This window comes from Pteropus medius, unplaced genomic scaffold (assembly GCF_902729225.1).
Source record: "Pteropus medius unplaced genomic scaffold, Ma_sr-lr_union100, whole genome shotgun sequence".
NCBI classification, from domain to species: domain Eukaryota; kingdom Metazoa; phylum Chordata; class Mammalia; order Chiroptera; family Pteropodidae; genus Pteropus; species Pteropus medius.
Genome location: NW_024349519.1, coordinates 26,608,325 through 26,631,392, shown reverse-complemented (window position 1 = coordinate 26,631,392; position 23,068 = coordinate 26,608,325). Strand labels below are relative to the sequence as shown.

Here is a 23,068-nt window from a genome sequence, read left to right as displayed (position 1 = left end):
TAGTTACCTTTTCAAGCTATACTTCTCATCTCTAAAATGAGGATCATAATATTTAACTGATTAGGACTGTTATGAGAATTGAGATGATGTATGTAAAATTTCCAGTGCTTGCTTCTCACATGGTAGCTGGTACTTCAGAAACTCCACTCATGTTGGTGCATAGCTCAGTTGCTCTGCCCACATCAGCAAATGCATCTTCCATGGTCCTGCTTTGGCCATTTATACTAACCTTTATCTTTTCTGGCTTGGTTTGCTATCTTCTCTCAGCCTAGGCAATTCCTCCCCGTTGTATAAGCTCTTCCTTTACCGTAAAGCTTTCCCTTACAAACCTAGCTAATAATGATTTATGTATTCTTTATGAAGTAGTTCACGTAGTTGGCAATTAATCATACACTGCTTTCTGATCTTTATTACAATCTTTTATTATAGTAATTATAGTATTATTAGTTAGCTTCTTATGATTTATGTCTCTTGTCTCCATTTAACTTATTAATTCCTTGAGAGTAGTGATCATATACACATCTTCGAATCCTTCATAGTACTTAGCACAGTGTTCAGTAATAATATGCGTTTAATAAGTATTTGTCGATAGACTGGATGACTGGATACTTCGGATAGTACGTGCGGTGGGAGAACGGGGTCCAGTGGTTAGCGTCGTGAGAGAAGGTTTAATGGATGAAAATACATTTGAGCTAGCTTTTCCTGGGAGGATAACATTTCTGCAGGTTGGTAAGAGGGGTGGGAACATGACTATGTAGGGAGGGCTATCAGGTGACATAGTCATATTTAAAACAAATGATGCAATTGCAAAAGAGATGGGGCCAAGCTCTGCTATGGTCAGCTTCTGTGGCACAGACTTAAACGTTAGCCCTCCTCTTAGCATCCTAGCTCCCATACTTTTGCCTTCATTCTTGCCCACTTTTGACCTATCTCCTGTGACTGTGTAACTGGGACCTGATGAGCTAATGGACTACTGGTGGAAAATCTCTTAAGTTTCTCTCTGATGCCTTTATTTCCTCTTCATTCTTGAAGGAAATATTTGCTGTATATAAAATTTTTAAATAGCAGTTATTTTCTTTCAGTACTTTAAAGACATCTTTCCATTGTCTTCTGTATTCCATTGTTTCTGTCGAGTAGTCACCGTAAGACTTCTGAGTTTTACCAGAAGCATCCCCCCTCTCTCAGCTAAGGATTTTATCCTAAATCCAGCAGGGACAGATTTAGAAGTCTCTAGAACAGAACATTAACATAATTTAATGGTTTTTTTTAGAAAGATTAGCATGTCAGTGGTATGCAAAACAGGGAAAGGCTCAGTAAGTAGAATAGTTGAAAGGCCATCATAACTGAGTGCTTTCTAAAGTAAGATGAAAGCACAGGTTAGGGTTTCTGAGTCTGGGCATTTCAGACAGGCCTGAATGAGAGTCTGGGCTCCCCTCCCTACTAGCAGATTGCTTTTGAGCACTTCCCCAACCATCCCCTCATCTATAATATGGAGTGATAAAGTTCTAGGGTTGTTAGAGTTAAATGAGAAACTCATCGAAAACTCTGGTTTTAATGCCTGATGTACAGTAAGTGCCCAGTCAATAGTAGCCATTGCTATTACTGTTCCAAGATCCAAACCTCAGTCATTTAGGTTAAAATTCAGGTACACTGTTAATCGTATTGATCTGGACCAAAGCATCGTCAATTTCTTGGGGGGACGTCATTCACGTCGTGTGAATCACAATGAACAACTTTTGTGCTTTTATGCAGTAGCCCTGGTACCAGTAATATTCTAAATACCTGCCATGTACTGAATTGATTTATAGCCCGATGCCATGGTTTTGAGGATGATCTCAACCCCAGATTTCAAAGGTATAATGATAGCTGATTTTAGAAAGTGCATTTTGTCATGCTTGAGAGTAGATGCTTCATATTTTAGGTTTATAGAACCATAAAGTTTTACCGTTTCACTTTTAAAAACAATACAGTGTACAAGATTAGAAGTTTACAAAAAAGATAAATCAGATTATGAGCCTTCATATTACAAAAGATTTCTTAGAATCGTAAATAACCTCAGAAATTACCATTTTGCAGCCTCTCATTTTTTCTAGATGATCAAAGCATGGATTGGAAAGATTGAATGACCACCCCAAAGACACATAGTAGTGATGGCAAAGTCGGAACTGGGATGCAGGTGTCCTGATTTCTGGTATATTTTGGTTGTCTTGGCAAAAATAGCACCTCTGTGCCTTTTCTACCCAGTTCCATGCCTTCTTTGACTCTGTTCAAGCTTCATGTGTTGGCCAGGGTGTTGGTACCCAGGGTGTTGGTACTTCCTTCTCACCTTAGAGAAGGAAGACCAGTCTATCACTTTGAATTTCACTAATGGAAGCTAGAAAAAAACATGCCAAGGAAGCGTCTTTTCTCAGTACTCTCAGTACGCAGTCCCCTGACCCTCTGCGGCCATCATCCCAGCCTTTTAATCTCTGGAAACATAATTTATTTTTAGTGCCAAACTAAATGAGTTTCCGGTGATAGGCTCAATGTAGAATTACACCTTTGCTTTCTTTCACAGAAGTAAGAATGCATACTTGGCTTCTGATAGTCATGAGGGATCTGTCAAATTGCACCTTTTCTCTTCTGTGTCATGTGGCAAGACCTCTGATAGTTCATTACCTGTTCAGTGCGGAAGATGGGACCAGGCTATAAAATCAAGTAAAAAAGAGGAAGTGCCTTCATGTAAAAGGGTTAACTTTTCATTCTGTATCAGTGGGGATGTTTTAGCTATTTTTAAAAAAGAACCTGAACTAAACGAGGCTGCTATACCAGAGTTTCTCTTCTTGCCATGTTTGCTTTTCCTGAAAATCCACTTATAATTGATGATGACAGTCCTGATTAAAGATCTAGAAAAAAAAATTACATGTGTGATTTTCGTAGTATTTTGGCTAGGTAAGTGATAAAACTCTTAAAGTTTGACTGAGCTGCATCTGTGCTAGAAAGGCATAGTGTGTAAGTAAGAGTTGGGCTGGCAGATAGATGATGCAGTTGAATCTGACATACTGAGACCGATGAAGAGGTCTGTCTGCCAGAATGACCAGACTTTGCAGGAAGTCAGAGAAGAGCCAGGTGACTCATAAAAATCAAATTTAATCTGCAGCCTTGCTCCTCAGTATGGTTGGTCCAAGGACCTAGGAGCTCGTTAATCACAGGGCTTACCTAGACTTACTGAGTTGAGATTTGTCTGCACGTTACAGTTGGTGAAGCACTGGTCCACCTTTACTATTAATAAAGCTGATTATATCTTTCATTCACATAAATCTCCAGTTTTCTCTTCAGTCTCGGGATGATGAGCAGCATCTGTGCATGGTTCTCTATGCCTTCCAGGGTCAGCCCGTCTCTGGCATCCTCCCTGTTCCTGATTGTCTTCTGGCAGCTCGTCCTCCTGCCTCAGGACCTTTGTTGTATCTCCCTTTCCTTCACACTACCTTGGGACACCTTCCTTCACCCGTAGACTAGGTTGGGGCCCGTTACCTGCCTCAGAGTACCTTCTATAGTAGTTTCTTAGGGCTCCCATAACAAAGTACCACAAACTGTGTGGCTTAAAACAACAGAAATGTATTCTCACACAATTTTGGAGGCTAGAAGTCCCAAATCAAAGTGTTTGTGGGGCTCTTCTCTCCTTTAAGCCTCTAGGGGAGGACCCTTCCTTGCCTCGTCAGCATCATTCCAATCTCTGCTCTGACTTCATGTGGCCACCTTCCCTCTGTGTCTGTTTCTTCACATAGCATTCTGTGTGTGTCGGTGTCCAGACTTCCTTCTTCTTATAAGGACATTAGATTCCTGTGAGCCTCTGATCATAGCATTTTTATCCACAATCAATAATCTTGTTTTATGCGTGTTTCTGTTTAAAGACTCCTCATTTAATTATGGTTGGTTCATTAACATTGACCTCACAGCCAACACTATAACTCATGCCCAGAGGAAGTTTGTCTAACACACATATTTTCTCCATAAGGCACATCACAGCCTTCTTGCACTTAGGAACGCTACACCGCACTTCAGACAGACCGTTCTCGGGGGCCATTTTAAACAGTAAAACCACTAGCAAAAAGCAGAAAAATGTTGCATAAAATAGATGATGAAAAGGACACTGGTTTACAGTGTGAGCTGAAATAGGAAGGCAGAATCATCTTGTTGGACCTCAGCTGGAATTGCATACATTGCATGCTAATGACCATGAAAGCACCTCAAGAATTGGTTTGGGCATTACAAGTAAATTTTAGTGAGTAGGCGAATTTGCAAATATGGACTCTGCAAATAACGAGGGTTGACTGTATCTCCCCACATAAGCTTAAGTTTTAAAGACAGAAAGCTTTTGAAATATTTCAGGTGACCGTTTTTTCCAAATGGGTCATTTGTGAAAAAAATATGGGAGAATTATTATATTATTATAACGACAAATCAGAAGCGAGGCCATTTACACATCCTTGTCATTTTGTCATATTGCTAAGTTTAGGTAGAGCAGCAGTGGTAGTGATTTGTGGCACTTCTGCTTGTCAAGTTGTCCCCTCAGAAGGACTCGTGACTACCATAGCTACTTTTACTTCTCCTCTTTCTTCATTCTTTACTGCTCTAGACTTAGCTGCCCCCTTCTCCTTATCTTGAAATCTTCTTCAGAGGGGAGATCTGACTGGGTTGGTGGTCATCACCCTGTTGGGCAGAGCCATCCCAGTGTTCAAGTCACGTCATGGGATCTTCTGTGGACGGTGTTCCCCAATGCTCCCAGAACTCTCCTGTAACTCCTTATCATCCTGTACACAAGGCTCTTTGTGTGGTCTGATAATTCTCTTCTTTCCTGTCTCCTATTACATGAGGAGTTTCTAGATGACAAGGAATGTCTTACCTTTTCCTCATCCTGGAATACCATCCTCAATAAATGATCTTCAAATGAGTGGAATGACTTGAGAACCACTAAGAGGAGATGTATTTGGGATTTCTTATGGCTGTTCCGTGTCTTTTTGGACTACTCTTGAGGTCCTTTTCACTTGTCTCAAAAATGGTGTTCTCAAGCTACCAGATGAGTGCGTGGAGCCAACCTCAGCAGCAGTCCACCTTGGCTGATCTGTAGGGCTTGCCTGGTTCTTGTATTGAATGTCTCCCGAGTGAAAGACAGCATTTGGCTTTGTACAATTATAGAAAGACCTATAAGAGGTGGGATTTCTACTATCAAAGAGCTTACAGTTTGGTTAGGAAGGGAGGGTATATGAGCTGAAAAGTTTATAGTTAAGGTGAGAGTTAGGTAAGAATAAAGACAGCTTACCAAAGCTGCCCTACAGCCATGTTTGATTTTCAGATGAGCAATATAAGATCAGTGAGCATTGTGAGAGCTGGAGAAGGAGGAGGATTCTGGGAAGGCTTGTGGAGAAGGGTGGAGGCTGGGTCTTGGAGAATGGGTAAGGGTTGGGAAAGAGGAGCAGAGAGCCTGGTATGAGCAAGGAGCGGGAGGCATCTACAACGATGAATGGGTCAGAACTGGGAGATATGTACAAGGGAAAGGCGGGTTCTAGAATTTAGTTCTAGAATTATTTAGGCTCCAATGGCAAAGGGTGCAGCCCCTTATGGTTCATGTAATGATGCTTGCATGGGTTCTGACATGAGTTGGAGTCAGGGCAAAGAAGAGAGAAGAAGTCCTTTGCGAACTGGAGGCGAGAGTTATTGAGACTGATCATCTCAGCCCAAATTCATCTGAATAGAATCTTCAGAGCTCATTTTTGGGGGAGGAGATGAGTAAAAAAGAGACAGCAAAGGTTTGAAATAGTGTTATGTCCCACTGTCTATGAAGTCTTAAAGACTGGAGGCTTGAATTGGCACCATCATGAATTTTGAATCTTTGTTAAATTTAAATTTACTTGTAAAGAAGGTGAAGATGAATAGTAGGCAATACTTTGTTAGTGATGCCATTCTAGGCATATTTTGGTGAACAAGGGAAAGATGTTCTAGAAATATATCTGGAAGGAGGGAAGAGAGATATTATGTGGGCTGGTAAAGAAAAGGTGATTAGCCCATGAAATAATTCCCAGAGAGAAAGGAAGGTAAAGGAAAAGGAAGGATGATATCAGGTCAGAGAGGGAGGGTGGTAGTGAAGGAAGGTCCTTGAGGGAGTGCATAAGAGCATGCATTAACAGAAAAGCCAAGCTGAAGCCAGAGCAAGATGCTGCCGAGCTCTGAGAGCAGATGGAATGCATCAGGAGGGGATTGCTGTTTGGTGAAAGACTTTGGAACCAAGTGAATTGATTCCTTTAGAGCTTTGGAGTGCCAGTAGCGGGGGTTCAGAACCTTTCTATAACTCAGATACCCCAAAGGAATGAATGAATTATAATAACCCTTTCTCACAACTGTTTTGCTCTGTCCACCCTGGGTCCTTGGGAGGATAATACCCATAAGTATTGTACAGAACTGGTGCCCCGAATGCCTGAAGGTGTCTACTAAACACAGCCCGGTGGGGAAGGGGGTAAGACCTAGCTTCAGGCAAGATCACTCAGAGGTGGCTGTGCCCTCTGGCTGGCTGAGTTTCTGCCAGTCCAAGTCTTCTGTGTCCCTGGGACCCTCGCGGCTGACAGCAGCCTTGGCCCACAGCTTTGCCCCCACTGAGACAGCTCTTCTGGAATGAGTAGACTGCTTAAGCAGTGGCTGGCGGCCCTAGGGCAAAAGCCCTCAGTATGCTTCCCCCAGCCCCAATCCCACGTACACATAAACTGTGTGGTTATGAGGAAGGGGTGGTAGAAGAGGGTCAGGCAGGGGTGTAGAGCTTCACAGTGTGGACATGACAGTCAGTAGCAGGATGCCTGATGCTGTGTTTCTCTCTGCAGAGGGGCACCATGCCGGTGGAAAGGATGCGGATGCGCCCGTGGCTGGAGGAACAGATAAACTCAAATACGATACCAGGGCTGAAGTGGCTGAACAAAGTAAGTGTGATGAGTGTGTGTGTGTGCGGTGTGTGTGTAGGTAAAAAAGAGAGAGAGAGAGAAAGGGAGTGCCTTACTAAAAGCATAAATACCTCTGAAAGCAAAATTGTACTGTGTTCAAAATCTTATGCTAATTAATTACAAAAACCAACCAAGCAAAAATCATCATAAAAACATCAAATTATTGTATAAAGAAGATATTTATTTAATCATCTCAGACTGTAGTTGCAAACCCTGACTTAACAGTTTCAGCTCACCGTTGGTATTATGGATGACTATTTATAGGAGGCTTCTTGCTGTATTTTTCTTTAATGATTCTTACCCTCTTCCTTCTCTAAATTCCTTGCTTGCTTCTCTCCTGGCTTTCAGGAATAGAGGACATGGAAACTGGAGTTTTGTATTGGGAATGGAGCATATTGATTTATTTCCAGTATTTACTATATGAAGAAAACTTTTGTTTTTGTCTTTAAAAATGTCTTTTCTTTATCTTATTGAGAAATCCTATTTGTGTGCCTGCCTGTCCTAGAAAAAGAAAATTCGATCATTTACAGAGCGCCCCCACCCCCACCATGTATACTTAAATACGCCCTTACTTTATCGACCTCAAATTCTCAATTTAATTGATCCTACCTGTTAGGGGTGAATCAGGAAGATAGTGTCTGTATAAATAAAGAAGACCTGAAATTATATAGTTATAATTTATAAAAGCAACTAAATATAATATGTCATGCCTTCTTTAAGAGAGCCCAAGGGAGGTTTCTTTCCCACTAGCCAGAATATTGCAGTTCTTCTGAGCAAATTTCTTTTTCCTCGTCTACCTCTCCCCTCATTTTTAATCTTAAGGACAGGATTAATAATTTAGCTGGTCAGGCTTTATCTTTGTATCATGTGCCGAAAACTTAGAGCCAGATTGTAGCCCACTTCTAACAAGTGTACAGGATGTTGAAGCATAATTTTTTTAAAAAACTAATATTACTTCTGGCCTCATTTGATCTTTTCAGATATCTGTCAAATCTTATTTTTTTGCTCATTTTCTTTCATCCACTTATTTTTTTCTCTTATTTAATGGTGTTGTATTTGAACATATCTGTCGACGCGAGTCCTTTCCAAAACAAGGTGGGGTATGAAGTGAATCAAAATGAAGAAACCGTATGCTCATTCCATGTGACCTGCTGTATATTATAAGGTCTTATGTCAAACGATATATTTTTCAGGGCTTTCTATTTCTATAATGTTTTGGATTTGTATCCTAGGGTGGGGGTGGGGGACTTCGTAATTAGCCTCTTCCAAAAAGGCAAACAAGAACTCAGGTTACTGGCCTGCAGGAGCCCACGTGGAGGTATAGGGAAAGGGAAGGTGATCGTCAAGGAGAGTTGAGGAGGCCTAGGGTACCCAATAATGATGATCATACTAGTAATAAAAGCTAACATTTATTAAGTGCCGGGTACTCCTCTAAGCAAGATACATGCCTTAACTCACCTAATCCCCACTGTGGCATGGACATCATGATTTTTTTCAGTTTTACAGAAAAATTAATGCACAGAGAGGTTAAGTAGGGTTCTATTTTTGAAGAACAAGATAACATTGCCTATATTGATTTAGAGTGTGGAATTCAAGCAGATATTCCTGATTTCTGAAAGAATATTTGTGTTTACTTATCCTTTTTTTTTTAAACACATGCACCAATTTTGGCTGACTTGATGCACTGGCACACTTACTATGTCAATACGTCTCCTGTACCGAGTAGGTCCTTGATATGCTGCAGTTAGTTGCCCTCTAGTAGGTTGAATCGTGGCTCCTCAAAAGATATGTTCACATCCTAACTCCTGGAACCTGTGGATATGACCTTATTTGGAACAAGGGTCTTGGCAGACATAATCGATTTAAGGATTTTGATATGAGGTCATCCTGGTTTATCCATCTGGGCCAATCCAGTAATAGTTGTCCTTAGAAGAGACAACTTCTAAGAGACAACACAGAGGAGGAGGCCATGTGAAGAAGCAGAGCTTGGAGTGATGCATCCACATACAGGAAAGGCCTAGAACCAGCAGTAGCTGGAAGAGGCAAGGGAAGATTCGCCTTAGAGCCTGCCAAGGTGAAGGGAACGTGGCCCTGCTGACATCTTGCTTTTGGATGTTTGTCCTCTAGAACTGTGACAGAATAAATTTCCATGGTTGTCAGCTGCCCAGTTTGTGGCACTTTGTTATGACAGCCCTAGGAAATTAATGTACCCTCTGAGGTTTGTTTCCTGACTGAGACTTTCCACTGAGACACCTTTTCTTCCATCCACTCTGTCCATGTTTTTTGGACCAGAAAGTAAATAGGTTTCTCCTTGGGTCGTTGAACACGGAGCTCATGGCTCGTCAGTTCTCTTCCGCAGCAGAGAGGGGAGGGGTACTCCTCTGCTATCACGTCTGGCTCCTCTGCAGGGTCTGGACATGAGCCAGGCTGAAGGAAGGAGCGCGTGCCCGTGGCTGCCACGGAAGGTGCCTCTTTGGATAAGGCTGACACGGGAGTCTGTGGGCTGCCTGAGGGGCCTGATCTGGGCTGAGCCAGAGTGTTCGCGTGGCTGTGTTTGTGCATGTGGACAGTACAGTCACTGTCACTATAGACCTCGGATGGAGTCGGGACATTTTGTCTCCACATCTGTACCTCCACAGGGCATCTTTTTATAGATTTCTGCTCTCTTAGGCTTGCTGGTATATGTCTGTCCACATAAATATTTAACTGAGACCCTAATATTTATTTCCTTCCCACTCATAAACATTCTGACTAAGAATCTCTCTTTGTATTTTGAGTGGTTTGAGGTCATTCCAAAATTTCTTCTCCCGCCGAAGACTGTTATAACTCTTAGAAAATGGGCACTGTCCCTGGAGCTTTGTCATTCATTTATATGTTGTTATTTATGGTGACGTACTCCAGGCCAGAAGCCCCCTGGGGGCAGGCACTGTCTCCACCATTACTGCATGCTCGGCGCCAGGCCTAGTGCCTGACACATAAGAGGTAAATACTGTTCTGTGACTAAATGGATGGATGATGCGTGCTCGAAGAGGAACAACATTGGTGGCTTGTTTTCTCCCTGTTCAGATAATTAGACTTGAGGGCACTAGGTTGGCGGTTGTCACATCTCTCTCAAATGGATGATCCATCAAATCCACTGTGATCTTAGTAAGAAACAGATAGTTAATTAATGCCTAAATTTGTTTCCAGCTTCTATTTTCCATACATGTGGAGGAGGGTAGTGATGAAATGGGTCCTTTGGAGCCCTCTGAAGGAGCAGCGAGAGTTTGGCAAAGCAGCATTATAAGTAACTCATGAATGGGGCTGTGGCTTGTGTCACTTACTTTTTATGATGAGTGTTTGCAAATGTACATAGTGTGTTTGAATAGCCTAATGACTGGAAAGAACAGTATAGTAAATTTCCATCTAGATTTAATCATGCACACCTAGATTTAACAATTATCAACATTTTGTTTTATCTTTGTATGTCTGTATATGTGTGTATGTGTGTATATGGTATTTTAAAGCAACTCCCTGACAGTGTACATTTACAAGATTTAAGAACATTTTCTCATATATTCACAGTACTGTTGTCAATTGGAAAAAGTTAATCATAAGTTTTTAATATTGTCATTACCCTGTTCATATTCAAAATCCCTTGAGTATTCTCAGAATAACTTTTTACAGTTGGTTTGTTCAGTCAGAACCCTGAGAAGGTCCATGTGTTATGTTTGTGGTTCTGACTCGAAGTCTCTCCTGATCGTGAACAGTACTGTGTTATGTTTGTGGTTCTGACTCGAAGTCTCTCCTGATCGTGAACAGTATCTCCTCCTCTTTTTCTTCTCGCCATTGGCTCATTGATGGGACCAGGTCAATCTGGATTTGTCCAGATGCTTGCTGTGGTTCCCCTGGGCCACATTTGGAGGAAGGAAGGAGGCAGCCACATTCAGGTTCATGGCTTCTCTTGTGGCCCCGATTGATTCCCACTGTGGTTATCGGTGTTCTGGTTTCATTTTGGAGATCTGCCTGGACCCAGGCCTGCAGGCCACTCTCCCAGCACAGGAGGTCAGCAGGGAGGGCTAAACCTTTACCTTCTTTTCACTTTGAAAGCATAATTGTGCTTGTGTAAATATTAGGCCATCTCAGAACAGAGTAAGGAGTCCAAACAAAAATAGCAAATGAAATTTGAACATCTTATAAACATCAGGGAAGAGAAGAGATAGAGATAAGAGAACTGGTTTCCACTTGGGGCCAAGGTATGTTTGTTCTGCGTTGCTCAAGATATCTTAAATGTTCTCCTCAACTCAAGCAGCACTTACCTCTCCTGCCCTGAGTTGGGCAGAGTTCTATACATACGTGAACATGAGTGGACTCTGGTATGTGCGGTCCTTCCGTACATGGCGTGTACAGCCACCGCGTGTGCAGAGCAGGGCTCCCGATGGCACACACTCATGTCACAGTCTGTACAAATGCAGAATAAACTGCCATCAGCGTCCCATAGAACACAACGATCTATGGCCAGAATGTTTACTGATCAGAAAGAATCTCTTTCGGTTTTAAAACGAATTTCACCTTTACCTTTCACCATGTTCTTTATAAAAAAGATATTTGTGATAAACTAACCATTTATTAGTGGGTTTTTTTTTTTTGCACTGTGAAAAAAACTAGTTAAAAGTTAGATTTTCCATGTAGTTTTTTAAAATTTACCATTTTAACCATTTTAAAGTGTATAATCTAGTGGCATTAAGTACATTCACAGTATTGTATACTGCCATCATCCCTATCTAATTCCCTTTTCATCACCTGAAAATGAAACACTATACCCATTAAGCAGTCACTCCCTTCGCTCCCTGTATCCTTCCCCTAGTTCATGGCACCACTAATCTGCTTTCTGTCTCTATGAATTTGCCTTTTCTGGATATTTCATATCAGTGGAATTATTTAACTCGTGGCCTTTTATGTAAAGCTTCTTTCACTTAGCATAAAGTTTCATCGATGTTATAACACGTGTCAGTACCGCATACCTTTTTGTGGCTGAATAATATGCCATTTATGCATATACAGCATTTTCTTTATGCATTAATCAGTTGATGGACATTTGGGTTGCTTTTACCTTTTGGGTACTGTGAGGGTTGCTGCTGTGAACGTCCATGCATAAATATTTGTTTGAACAAATATACCCAGGAATGAAATTACTGGGTCATGTGGCAACTCTTTGTTTAACTTTTTGAGGAACAGCCAGACGTTTTCCACAGCAGCTACACCATTTTACATTCCCACCAGCAATGTATGAAGGTTTCATTTTCTCCACATCCTCCTCACCAACACTTATTATTTTCTGTTTTCTTGATTCTAGCCATCCTAACATTAAAATGGTGTCTTAATGTTGTTTTGATTTGCATTTCCCTAATGATTAGTGATGTTGACTGTCTTTTAATGTGCTTATTGGCCATTTATTTGGCCTTGTCAGGTTCTTTGCCCATTTCAAGAGGATCTATGTTGAATAATTGCTAGTTCCATCATTACATTTGTGGTTTCATGATTTTGGCATGGTTTCTGTGAGACTAGGTTTGGTTGTGTGTGCGTGCGTGTGCGTGTGTGTGTGTGTGCGTGCAAGTGCTTGAAAAGATCTACTTGTCAGAATCAACTCTGTGTCTTATGAGATAAATTTCAAATTGTGTCACCCCAGAACTTCTTTGAAAGTTCTTTTTTTTCTTCTAGAAAAAAGTACAACAGCAAATTCTTTAGGTGCCTGTATCTTTAAGCATAAACCATTAGATTCTGGTTGTGTACTTCAGGAAAAGTTCTTTCAGTGAAATAAGTTCATTTTCACTTTTTTTTTCATTTTCATGTGAACATCAAGAAGTGCAGTAAGTGATTTGCCCTGTGACTTTCAGCTACATTAAAAAAAAAATCACTCAGCCCTATTTTGAGGACTGCCTTTTTGGAAATGGCTAACGTGAAACCCTGCTGTCGCAGTGGATGATACTGAGTAAACAGGAGGGGTTTGTGAAAAGTCTCTTACTTTAAGTTCTTCTTTATTAACTGTGTTTTTAAATACAGTAGAATTTTCCCTTTTAACAGATTTTGGGGAACTCTCAAGTGTCCCGAAGTACTGGTAGTTCGGGCTTTGTAATTGGTTCTGTGGAGAGGCACCGAGCCCCTTTGAGATCAGTTGGGACCCTTTCTGTCTTTCACTGTGAAACCAAAGTGGCGGAAAACCCCAAAAACATTTGTTTTCCTTCCCCAGTGTATTGTGCAGGGATCTCCAGAAACGGACATTATCTTTTTTTTTTTAAAGGCAAGGCAACCCTTGGTTGCCCTCACAGATCGCAAGGACCTTGTCAGCTTACAATCTCTTATTTTTTACACCTACAGCACTTGGTCTTGCTAGGTGGTCTCCCATCCAAGTACTAACCAGGTCCGACCTGCTTAGCTGCCGAGATCAGACGAGATCGGGCTTGTTCGGGGTGGCATAGCTGAACGGGACATTATCAGAACTAGCTAGGGGGCTTCAAAGAAATACAGTTTTCCTGGGCTTTAATCTCCGTGGAATCCAAGTCAATCTAGTTGTAGAACTGGAAATCTTCTAACTTTACACACTGAGAAACAATGTGCAGAGTGATTTAGGTGACTGAAGGTGGGATCGCGTGATGTTGGTTTTGAAGTTAGACATTTATTATCCTAAGTTCCTAGACTAAATAATTTAATTCTTTCCTCAGTTTCTTCACCTGTAAAGTGGAAATAATAACACAAATATAGCTCATTAGGTTGTTGTGAAAAACAAAACAAAACAAAACTAAGACCGTGTGAACATGTGTAGTCACATAGGACCTTAGTAACTGCTGGTGCTGCTGGTTGAACCAGGTTTCACATACGTAGTTTTTACTATGAGTGTGTCTTTGTTTCCAAAGCACTAGATTCTAGTCATGTGTTTGCCAGGGTCGATTTAAGCAATTTTGAGTTACCTCTTGGGCTATAAGAAAAATGGAAAGGATATGATATAAGAAGAATTGTACTGAGGCACTTTTCTCCAAAATAGGAAGTATCATTTCTACATAATCGATATATCTTTGTACTTTTGCTATTTCATGCAAGGTAGTGACAGATAGAGGTTAGAACCTTCGACGGAACCGTCTGTTTCTGTTGGCTACCCAAGCAGATTGAGATATTTGGTCTCTGTCACAGTGGCCTCATACCCCCAACTTCCTTTTTAGCAGTACAAACGGGTGTTATTTTGAAGAGTTGCCTAATTTTTAATTTACTAAGACAGCTGGAGTTCCTCTTTACCAAATGATGGAAATAAATGATAAGAAAAAAATGAGAAGTTTTACTCAGTGGCCAGTTATTGGTGGTTCTTTAAAGAAAAATGGCACAGATAATGGAACACATCGTCATATCCCAAATCATCACCTGTGACCTTGGAATACATTCTTGTTCTGCCAGACTCTGCATGATTCCGAATCTCACCTGGGTAGACTGTCAATATTTAGGACCCAGCGGGGAAGTGGGTTTGGTTTACAGAAGACTATACTGTAGAAACTCAACAAACCCAATGCTGCTTAGTAAGGAATCTTACTAGCTAGAACTTAAGAACCTTCTGTAATGAAACCCATGGCTACAGTTCTTATTTACTTTTTTTTTTTCCCCCAGGAAAAGAAGATTTTTCAGATCCCCTGGATGCATGCAGCTAGACATGGGTGGGATGTGGAAAAAGATGCACCACTCTTTAGAAATTGGGCAATCCATACAGGTATTAAAACCCCCTTCATTGTTTACAGAGGCAGGCCCTCTTGTTTTTTTACTATTGTTTTCATGCCTTCTTTTTCCTTTTAATTGTGATATAATTGACAAAATTTTATGATATTTAAAGTGAGGAATGTTATGGTTTGATATATGTAATCCTTGTGAAAGGATTCTTCCCATTGGGTTAACACATCCATCACTGCACATATTTACTATCTATCTATCTATCTATCTATCTATCTATCTATTTATTTATTTATTTATTTTACTGAGAACATTTAAATTCTACTCTCTTAGCAAGTTTCAGTTATATAATACAGGGTTAACTATTGTTTATTTTTGTTTTTTTTACTACATATATAAAATCTCTTGGCTTATGGTCTCATGAAGATAGCTCTGAAAAACCTGTGACTTGTCCCCAGGCATATCCAGGACACATGACTTACAAATTCCATCACTTAAAAGTGATACTCCACCCATTCCACAGAAGCTTTGTCCTTAAATTTCCTATAATGTGGAATTCTGATTAAGTTCCCCAGGTGTATACCAGTGTAATAATATAGAACTTACTTGTTCTGTAGCTTTAAATTTGAGTAGAATTTATCTCCCCCAAAGGTAGTCAAGAATATATTTATTTACAACAAAATTTAAGTAGGGAGTGATTTACAGTAGTCAACTTTTTACTTAATATTTGAGAATCAGATGAAAAAGAGACACTTCAGTTACCTGTGCTTATTAGCCTCCCAGCTTTCCAGCCTTTTACATTACTTATATTGATACTCCATTCTTCTATCATTATTAATTTTCTCTCAAAATGTTTTGGTAGAGTCCATTGACCAGCTTGTACCAATTTGCCTGGAACTGTCCAGGTTTCTAAACAAAAAATGTCTGTATCCCAAGAACCTTCTCAATCCCAGGAAAACTAGGATGTTAGTCATTGTAGGTATAGCCTGGAATTACAATGGTTCTCTCCACTACTTGACCAGTAATCCTGTGTTTCCAGAAAGTTTTATTCTGAATTTTAATTTTTTTCCTCTTTTTATTAACCTTAATTCTTTGGGCTATTTTGTTAGGAAAGCATCAACCAGGAGTAGATAAACCTGATCCAAAAACATGGAAGGCGAATTTTCGATGTGCCATGAACTCCTTGCCTGATATCGAAGAAGTCAAAGATAAAAGTATAAAGAAAGGAAATAACGCCTTCAGAGTGTACCGGATGTTGCCCTTATCTGAGAGGCCTTCTAAGAAAGGTAGATAAAGAGATTTACTGACTATAACAATGATCACTCAATGTATATTGTAGTACCTTTGTGATTTATTTTTACTTCTGTAGTTCGCACTGTGGATGATAATTCTGCCCCTACCTGGCTGGGGAAAATGACTCTCAGGTCACCAAATACAGTAAAACATTTGTAATTTGGGTCATGTATAGATTAAAGCATATACAATTTCACTGAGAATTAAAAAAATGATTTAATTTAGGGAAAATGTTTCTCTGTATGTTCTTCATGAAATAATCCAAAACTATTTTCTGTTACCACAGGAAAGAAACCAAAGACAGAAAAAGAAGACAGAGTTAAGCACATCAAGGTAATCTTCGGTTGTTTGGGGAGAAGGCCAAAGTTGTGACCATATTAATCATTCATACTCTGTCTCATAAAAACAAGTAATGTGATCTCTGTGAAGTATTTAATCTTTCTCCTTTTGCTATTGTGTTTTGTGTGCTTTGCATGTCTCCTCTTTGGCATGTACCCACTTGCAGATTCAAGTGCACATATCCTTGCTTCATCCAGTTTCACTGAGAAATTTATGAATGAAGCCACAAATTCACACTGAGCTGTACAGTCACAAGCCTCCATCAGGTCCCCACAGTATTGCCAGCTAGTTACTTAGTACCAGCTAAGCTCTAGCAACCAGCTACTATCTGATAATATTAAGCACATTTTCAGACAATTAAATATATTTAGAGTATATTGAATATTATATATTTATATTAAAATGTGTTACCTATTTTTTATGCATACTATATATATGTGTGTGTGTGTGTATATATATATATATATATATATATATATATATATATATATATATATATTCCATGACAGGCCATTACATTGGGGACCCAGTGATCAGTTTAAATACTGTATTAGTGTGGATCTCAATAGTTTTTTCTTCTCTACTGTAAAAAACCAACTCTCATAACTCCCAAAGGTTTTCCATAGGGATGTGTTTGTGTAGGGGAGCTTTTTAGTAGGCTGTGCAGTCTGAAATCCCTGCAGTGGAAGGACCTTTGTGTGTAGATTGGATTGCCTTTATTAACTAGCAGGATAGCCAAATATCCCAAGCAAAATGGAGGATGCGCTTCAGTTGCTGGGCAAAGAACAGACACTGCAGTCCCAGACCCCTGGACCATCAGAGAGAAGATTGTTTGGTTCTCTGTGTTCCCTTTGCAGATGAAGAAACTGAGGCTCAAGAGAGCTAAATGATGAGGACCCAAAGGCTGTTAGACATGTGGCCAAAATCACACCATTATTTAGAATTGAACTTAAAGGAAATGTCAAGGATTCTGATTTTTAACCTAGAATAGCTATTGAAGAAAAAAACAAACTGTCCAGACAGCACAATGTTTAAAAACAAGCCAGTTAGTCAAAATAGGAGAAAAAAGGTATAAAAAATTTTATTTCAGGTATAAAATTAGATTTATGAAGGAAGTTATAGTTTGAGGGAAAACTTAGATAAATCGTCATTTTAGACATATTTACCTCTACAATGGAAAAGAAATATTTTAGGCAGTATTTTAGTAACCATACCTCCACTTTCATTTTCAATATTTTTAGTTTGTGACTTGTTTTAAATAAAGCACAGTATTAAGGCCCAATTATGTTTTAACCTATTATAAGAAAATTTTATGCACACAGGAAGGAGACAAATTTGTTCCATAAATATTTCCGTGTATATCTTTAAGAGATAAGAACTCTTTAAAAATAGCATAGTATTATTATTGCATCTGAAAAAATTAATTCCTCGGTATCGTCAAATATCTAGTCAGTGTTCAGATTTGTAGTTGTCTCATAAATGTTATAATTTTTATACAGACAATATACTTGAGTCAAGATTCATATGAGGCCCACACATTGTGATTTTTGGATACTTTTTTTGGATAAGTTTTTTTTTAGTCTGTAGGTTTCTCCTATAACACTATAAAAATTTTTAATTTTTCCTCATTATTGAAAAAGCCTAGTTATTAGTTGTATCAAGTTTTCCACAGTTTGGATTATTGAGGGCCTACATTTTAATTAAAATCATTTGGTCAGTAAACTATAACTTTACCACAAATATGTGACTTTGAAGAATTTGGTATAATCTTACATATGACTAGATCTTAATTACTAATATTTTCATAGCATCTAGTTCAGTGCGTGGTACAAAACAGAAAATTAGTACATATTTGATCACAGAATACATCTATGAGTGTTTATTGACCAAATAGAACATGGGGGGTGGGAGTGGAGCTTTTACATTAGAATTCAGATTTAATTTCATAATCTCAGTTAATGGAGAAATTAGAATGGAGTAACAGATGTTCACTTTTCAACAAGTTTTGCTCAAACATATCTACCATACTCCATTGACTATCAGATGCCAGTGATTATCAGATGCATCATTATTTTATGTGTCTCTAAGGAAGAAAAACTGCTTGCAATGAGACTATGACACATAATTGATTATAAGACACACCCTATCTCAGAGATTTGGAAATATGCACCTTAGAATTGATGACATATGCTATTCTCATAAGTAAGGGGCACCTTCAGTCACATCAGCAGTGGCAGTGTCTTCCACCTGGCCACTCAGATGAGCAGGTCGTGGAAGGTACAGCCGTAGGTGGGGCTTGGCCACATCAGCCAGGAAAGCAAATGAGAGGTATCCTCTTAGGTGTAACTCAACCATGCAGGTCAGGTTCCATCCCAGCAAAGTGTGTATTGTGAAATTTTCCTGTAATGAAGATATGGTTAATACCGGAAACGTGCCTCTCAAAAGGACATTGTTCCTTCAGCAGAAGGCTGGTGACTCATCAGAAATAAGCACAGCTGAACTTTTTTATTTAAATATACTTGCGTCTATCCTACTGAGTAGCAGTGGAACGTGGATAAGACCAGCAGCCTCCCGAGTTCTGTGGCTCATGACTGTAAATGCCATAGTGTTCTCTTGCCTTTTCAGTGCAACGTTTTCAAAGTTCGCTCTCCAGGTTGTCTGAAATTGTATAGTTAAAGGACCTCATCTTCTGAGCTATTCACATATTACTTTTTGTTGTATGTGAAAACACCTAAGCTCTGAGTTAATATGCTTAGTGCAGATATGCAACTGGAGAGACTAGGTGGGTTTCTTCCACGGAGAAAATTTGTCTTGTGTGTAGTAGCTAAGTGTGAAAATTTGCTTTTGAAGCCAACTCCTCCCAATCTTTATTCAAGTTGGATTGATGTTTTAAGTAGCAAAGGATGTTTAGGCCAACTGTCAGCATTTTTCTGGGGTCACTCAGGCAGTTGAGCTTCATGCTGTTATGTTCCCTCAGCAGACAGCTTCCCTTGAGAGACCCAAGGCCCCTGGCCATGTCATAGGTGCAGAAATGCTGCCTCCATGTTCCCTGATAGTCTCTTTGTGAGTATACCTTGTGTGCTCAGTGAGTTGTTTTAACGTGAACTAAGGCCCACCTATGTAGAGGTGCTGGCTGTCTAAGAAAGTTAAAACAAAACAAAACAAAACAAAGGAACTTAGTGAGTAATACTAGATTATATGTTATTGATGCATATATATGTTTCAGAAATGTCACAAGGATAGAAATGGGTAAAACAGAGGCGTGGTAGCTGCCACTTCTGAGCCCCTTCCAAGTTCTGACCTCTGTGATTGATCTCATTTAGCGCCCCTCTGTGATGGGCAGGTTAACCCCATTTAGCACATGAAGAAATGGAGGCACAAAGAGGTTGAGTAATTTTCCCAAGGTTGCACTGCTTTACGGAGCTGTAGTCTGAACCCAAGTTAGTAAGTTTCCAGAACCCGTGCTCTTTCACCACATGCAAGGCCTTCGAGCCTATTTGGAGGCCATGGATCTGAGCCAGGTCCTGGGGGACAGATGGATCGACTGAAATGGAGGTCATTCTCAGGTGCCCAGGCGCATCACACATGAGCGCCTGGAGACTAGACTTGCAGTGCGGTGTTCACTGAGTGAGTCCGAAAACTGGCTTCATTAGAGCAGGAGTTTGTGTGAGAGAACAAGGGAAACAAAGACATGCAGGTAAAGAGGATCAGAAATTAATACTTCCTGCTTCATAGCACTGTTGGCAGATGAAAGATGCCTGTTTTGCAACTATAAATGGCTTCCAGATCAAAAGATTGGTGTTGTGGAAAATATAATCTAGGAAGGCCTCTAAGGGCGCTTGGTAAAGAGTAGGCCTGGCTTCTGTTAGCTTTGAATGCAGACCTCTGGGTAGGAGTTACAGAAAGCACATACTAGTTTAGCAGAACTTTCTAACAGAGCTGTTGGCTCTAACAGTGACTTGAGCTGTCACTGTCCCAAGACAGGCCGAATGTCCACCTGTCAGGGCTGATACTGGAGCGAGTACAGTTTTTAAACTGTAATTCGATGAAAACACATGCCGACGACTCACTTGAAAACCCAAGTCAGAGCTACCCTGGACCGAGCAAGTGCGAGGGCTTGCCCTGCCTCCCTTCCTTGAGGGGACTGCTCAGAGTACAGTCTGAAACTGTTGGCTAAATAACGTATGTGGATGATTTTGTAAAATAAAGCCCAGTTGAGCTCTTCAGGGAGGATTCGGAGGGTGATATTTAGGGAGGTCTTTCTCACGGTGAGAGGAAGGAATAGAGGGGAGGAGAGATGGAGGTAGAAAGTTTAGGCGAAGACGGTGGCAGTCGGATTGGAAAGAAGGACATACTTCTGCGGACAAGGCAGAGGATACAGAGGGTGGAGATGAGTGGACCGCAGGGGAGGCCTTGAGTTTTCGACCCTCATAGAGGGGGTTACTGGGAAGGGAGCGTGTTCTGTGATGAAGAGGGCACGTTTAACTTTGAACATGTTGAGTTCAAAATGACAGAGAGCCTCTAAAGCAAGTGGTGGGTAGAAAGTTGGATCTGACAGGTGCAGAGCTCAGGTACGTGTGGGAGGGCAGGGGTGTGATCATTTACTCAAGGATGGTATTGGAGGCCTTGAAAACAGATGTCTTCTCCAGGCAAGAAGCTGTACGAGATGAAGACAGAGACCCAAGGAGAAGATGAAGAGAAAAGCGAGCTAAGTTAAAAAAAAGTCAAAAGGGAAGTTGTGGTGAGAGTGGGAAGGAAGAGAGGGAAGACCATCTAGTTCCCAGGAAAGAAGGAAAGGGTGACAAGTGTTTCTAGGACCAGGCAGGTGGCCGTGTGGCCTCCATGGTGTGCAATTCCCTGGGATGCTTTTATGAGGCCCCGCTGTGAGCTCAAAGTTTTTGTCAGTAGAGAGACCTAGAGGTGCTCTTGTGTTTGGCTTTGAGGCGACTGGCTTTACATAGATGAATTAGGGCATTTCTGGGGGTGGGGTTTGGGTTGGAATGGGAAATGGTCTTATGGCCATTATGTTTGGCCTCAGGGAGAGGATATCTAGACAAGGGACTGTGACCCAGGGATGAAACAGAATGGACTTGGAGCAGAGGGTTGAGTGGCCCTTGCTGTCCTGTGACTCAGGCCTACCCCAAACCACTCCAGCAAGCATAGCTTTGAGACCAACCGAAGGTATATTATTTTAGAGGCCCGAGGAAGGCTGCCCTGCCCCCAAACTCTCTCTTGTGCCGGTTTGCTTTCACCTAAAATCCCTTAAACTGTAGACCAAACCTTGGATTCTGTAATGAATAGCTCAGGCTTCTTGGGCCATAACTATTGAGCAGAGTTAATGTACCGTGGAGGAGTCTGAACCCAAACATAATCTTCTGTTTTGGTTTTCTTTGGGATGAGGTGGACAGGGTTAGAAACCAAGACGACTTGTTTAACAGGAGAGCTAATATCTAAAGTAAGAAAGGGAATAGAAAGAGGAGGCAAGTTCAGGATTAACCAGGCCATGTTATGGTGCAGTAAAATGAGGACGGGGCAGGAGTGGACAGCACAGAGGACCGGGAGACACTGGGCAAAGCCCGTTCACGACCTGCAAGATCTCTAGGCACATGCGCCATAGAGAACTGTACACCCCATGTCTTATTTTCTTATCTTGGGTTCCTCATTTAAAAATATATGCATACATATGTATGTGTGTATATGCGCAAATATACACACATACATATGTAGTTTAGGTTTAGATATTCCTATTCTGATCATTTCAAAACTTTCAGCTGAGATTAGTGAAGATCCCTGTTCTACACCCTGGATGGAGACGTGTCAGGTTGTTGCTGGCTACATTTCACTATATAATCTACCATATTGTCCTTCCCGAGCGGTGGTACCAATGAGAGGGTTTCACTGAAGACTTTGAAATCAACAGGTTGTTTTTGAAGTCTGGATGGGAGGAGTAAACTAGTGTTCAGAGTAGTCCAACTTGGTCCCCCATTAGTAGGATATGCTGTTCCTGGTAGAAGTTGTGCAGGATACAGGGTAGCGATGGGGGTGTAAACAATGTTGACAGTAGTTCTCTCAGTCTCCATTGGAATTAGTGCAGGACACAGGGTTGATTAAGATGGAAGCTCCAGGAACTGGACCGTGCTGCATGATCAGAGACTGAGTTTAGCTCCTGTGTCTCCTGAGGCTAAAATTAGTGTGATCTTAGTCTCTGAGTCATACTTTTTTCAAGTGTAAAATGACGAAAGTATCACTTGCCACTAATTAAACTGTAGGTCATGTAGACACACTGAGTTGATTTCAATTGAGAAATCAGAGTAATTTAGGTTTTTAGAGAGAAGCATGTCTCACTGCCTCATTCCTTTGATAAGAAACCTAGAAACAGAATGAGTAAAAAAATAACCTAAGACAACAAAAGAAACTCATAAAAATTAGCAGTCCTTTCCATAATTCCTTCACATGTTCTGTACTTAGTTCTTTTTGAGAGAATTGAAAGTGGCATAATGAAACGTGGGGTGTGATTGGGGAGAGGGAGATGCAAAAAGGGGCCATTGAGGACACGAGCGAGAAGGAAGGTTCCCTTGGAAAGGTGGAGGACTGCGGTGACAGGCGGTTCGGGTTGTGGGGGAGTGGGGAGTGCAAGCCTTCCTGCTGGTTGTCAGAGGATGACGTAGAGGGAGAGGGACTTGAGGAAAGGTCGCTGGATTTGGGAGAGCAGAGTTTTACTGGCGACCTTAGGTAAGAGCGAACATTTACTTAATAAGTGCCAGGTGCATATTTATCTC

At 40.8% G+C, this 23,068-nt stretch overlaps 1 protein-coding gene across 2 annotated transcripts in view; it reads left to right on the top strand.

Annotated features, from left to right (window-relative positions):
- The window catches only part of IRF2 (interferon regulatory factor 2), a 74,795-nt gene that overhangs the window by 30,279 nt on the left and 21,448 nt on the right, over positions 1-23,068 (top strand). For both annotated transcript variants that reach the window (XM_039882635.1, XM_039882634.1), the window contains exons 2-5: positions 6,852-6,947; positions 14,601-14,700; positions 15,767-15,943; positions 16,237-16,283. In XM_039882635.1, the coding sequence (XP_039738569.1) occupies positions 6,861-6,947; positions 14,601-14,700; positions 15,767-15,943; positions 16,237-16,283 (411 nt within the window). In that variant the 5' untranslated portion in view covers positions 6,852-6,860. The remainder of the gene's footprint in view (positions 1-6,851; positions 6,948-14,600; positions 14,701-15,766; positions 15,944-16,236; positions 16,284-23,068) is intronic.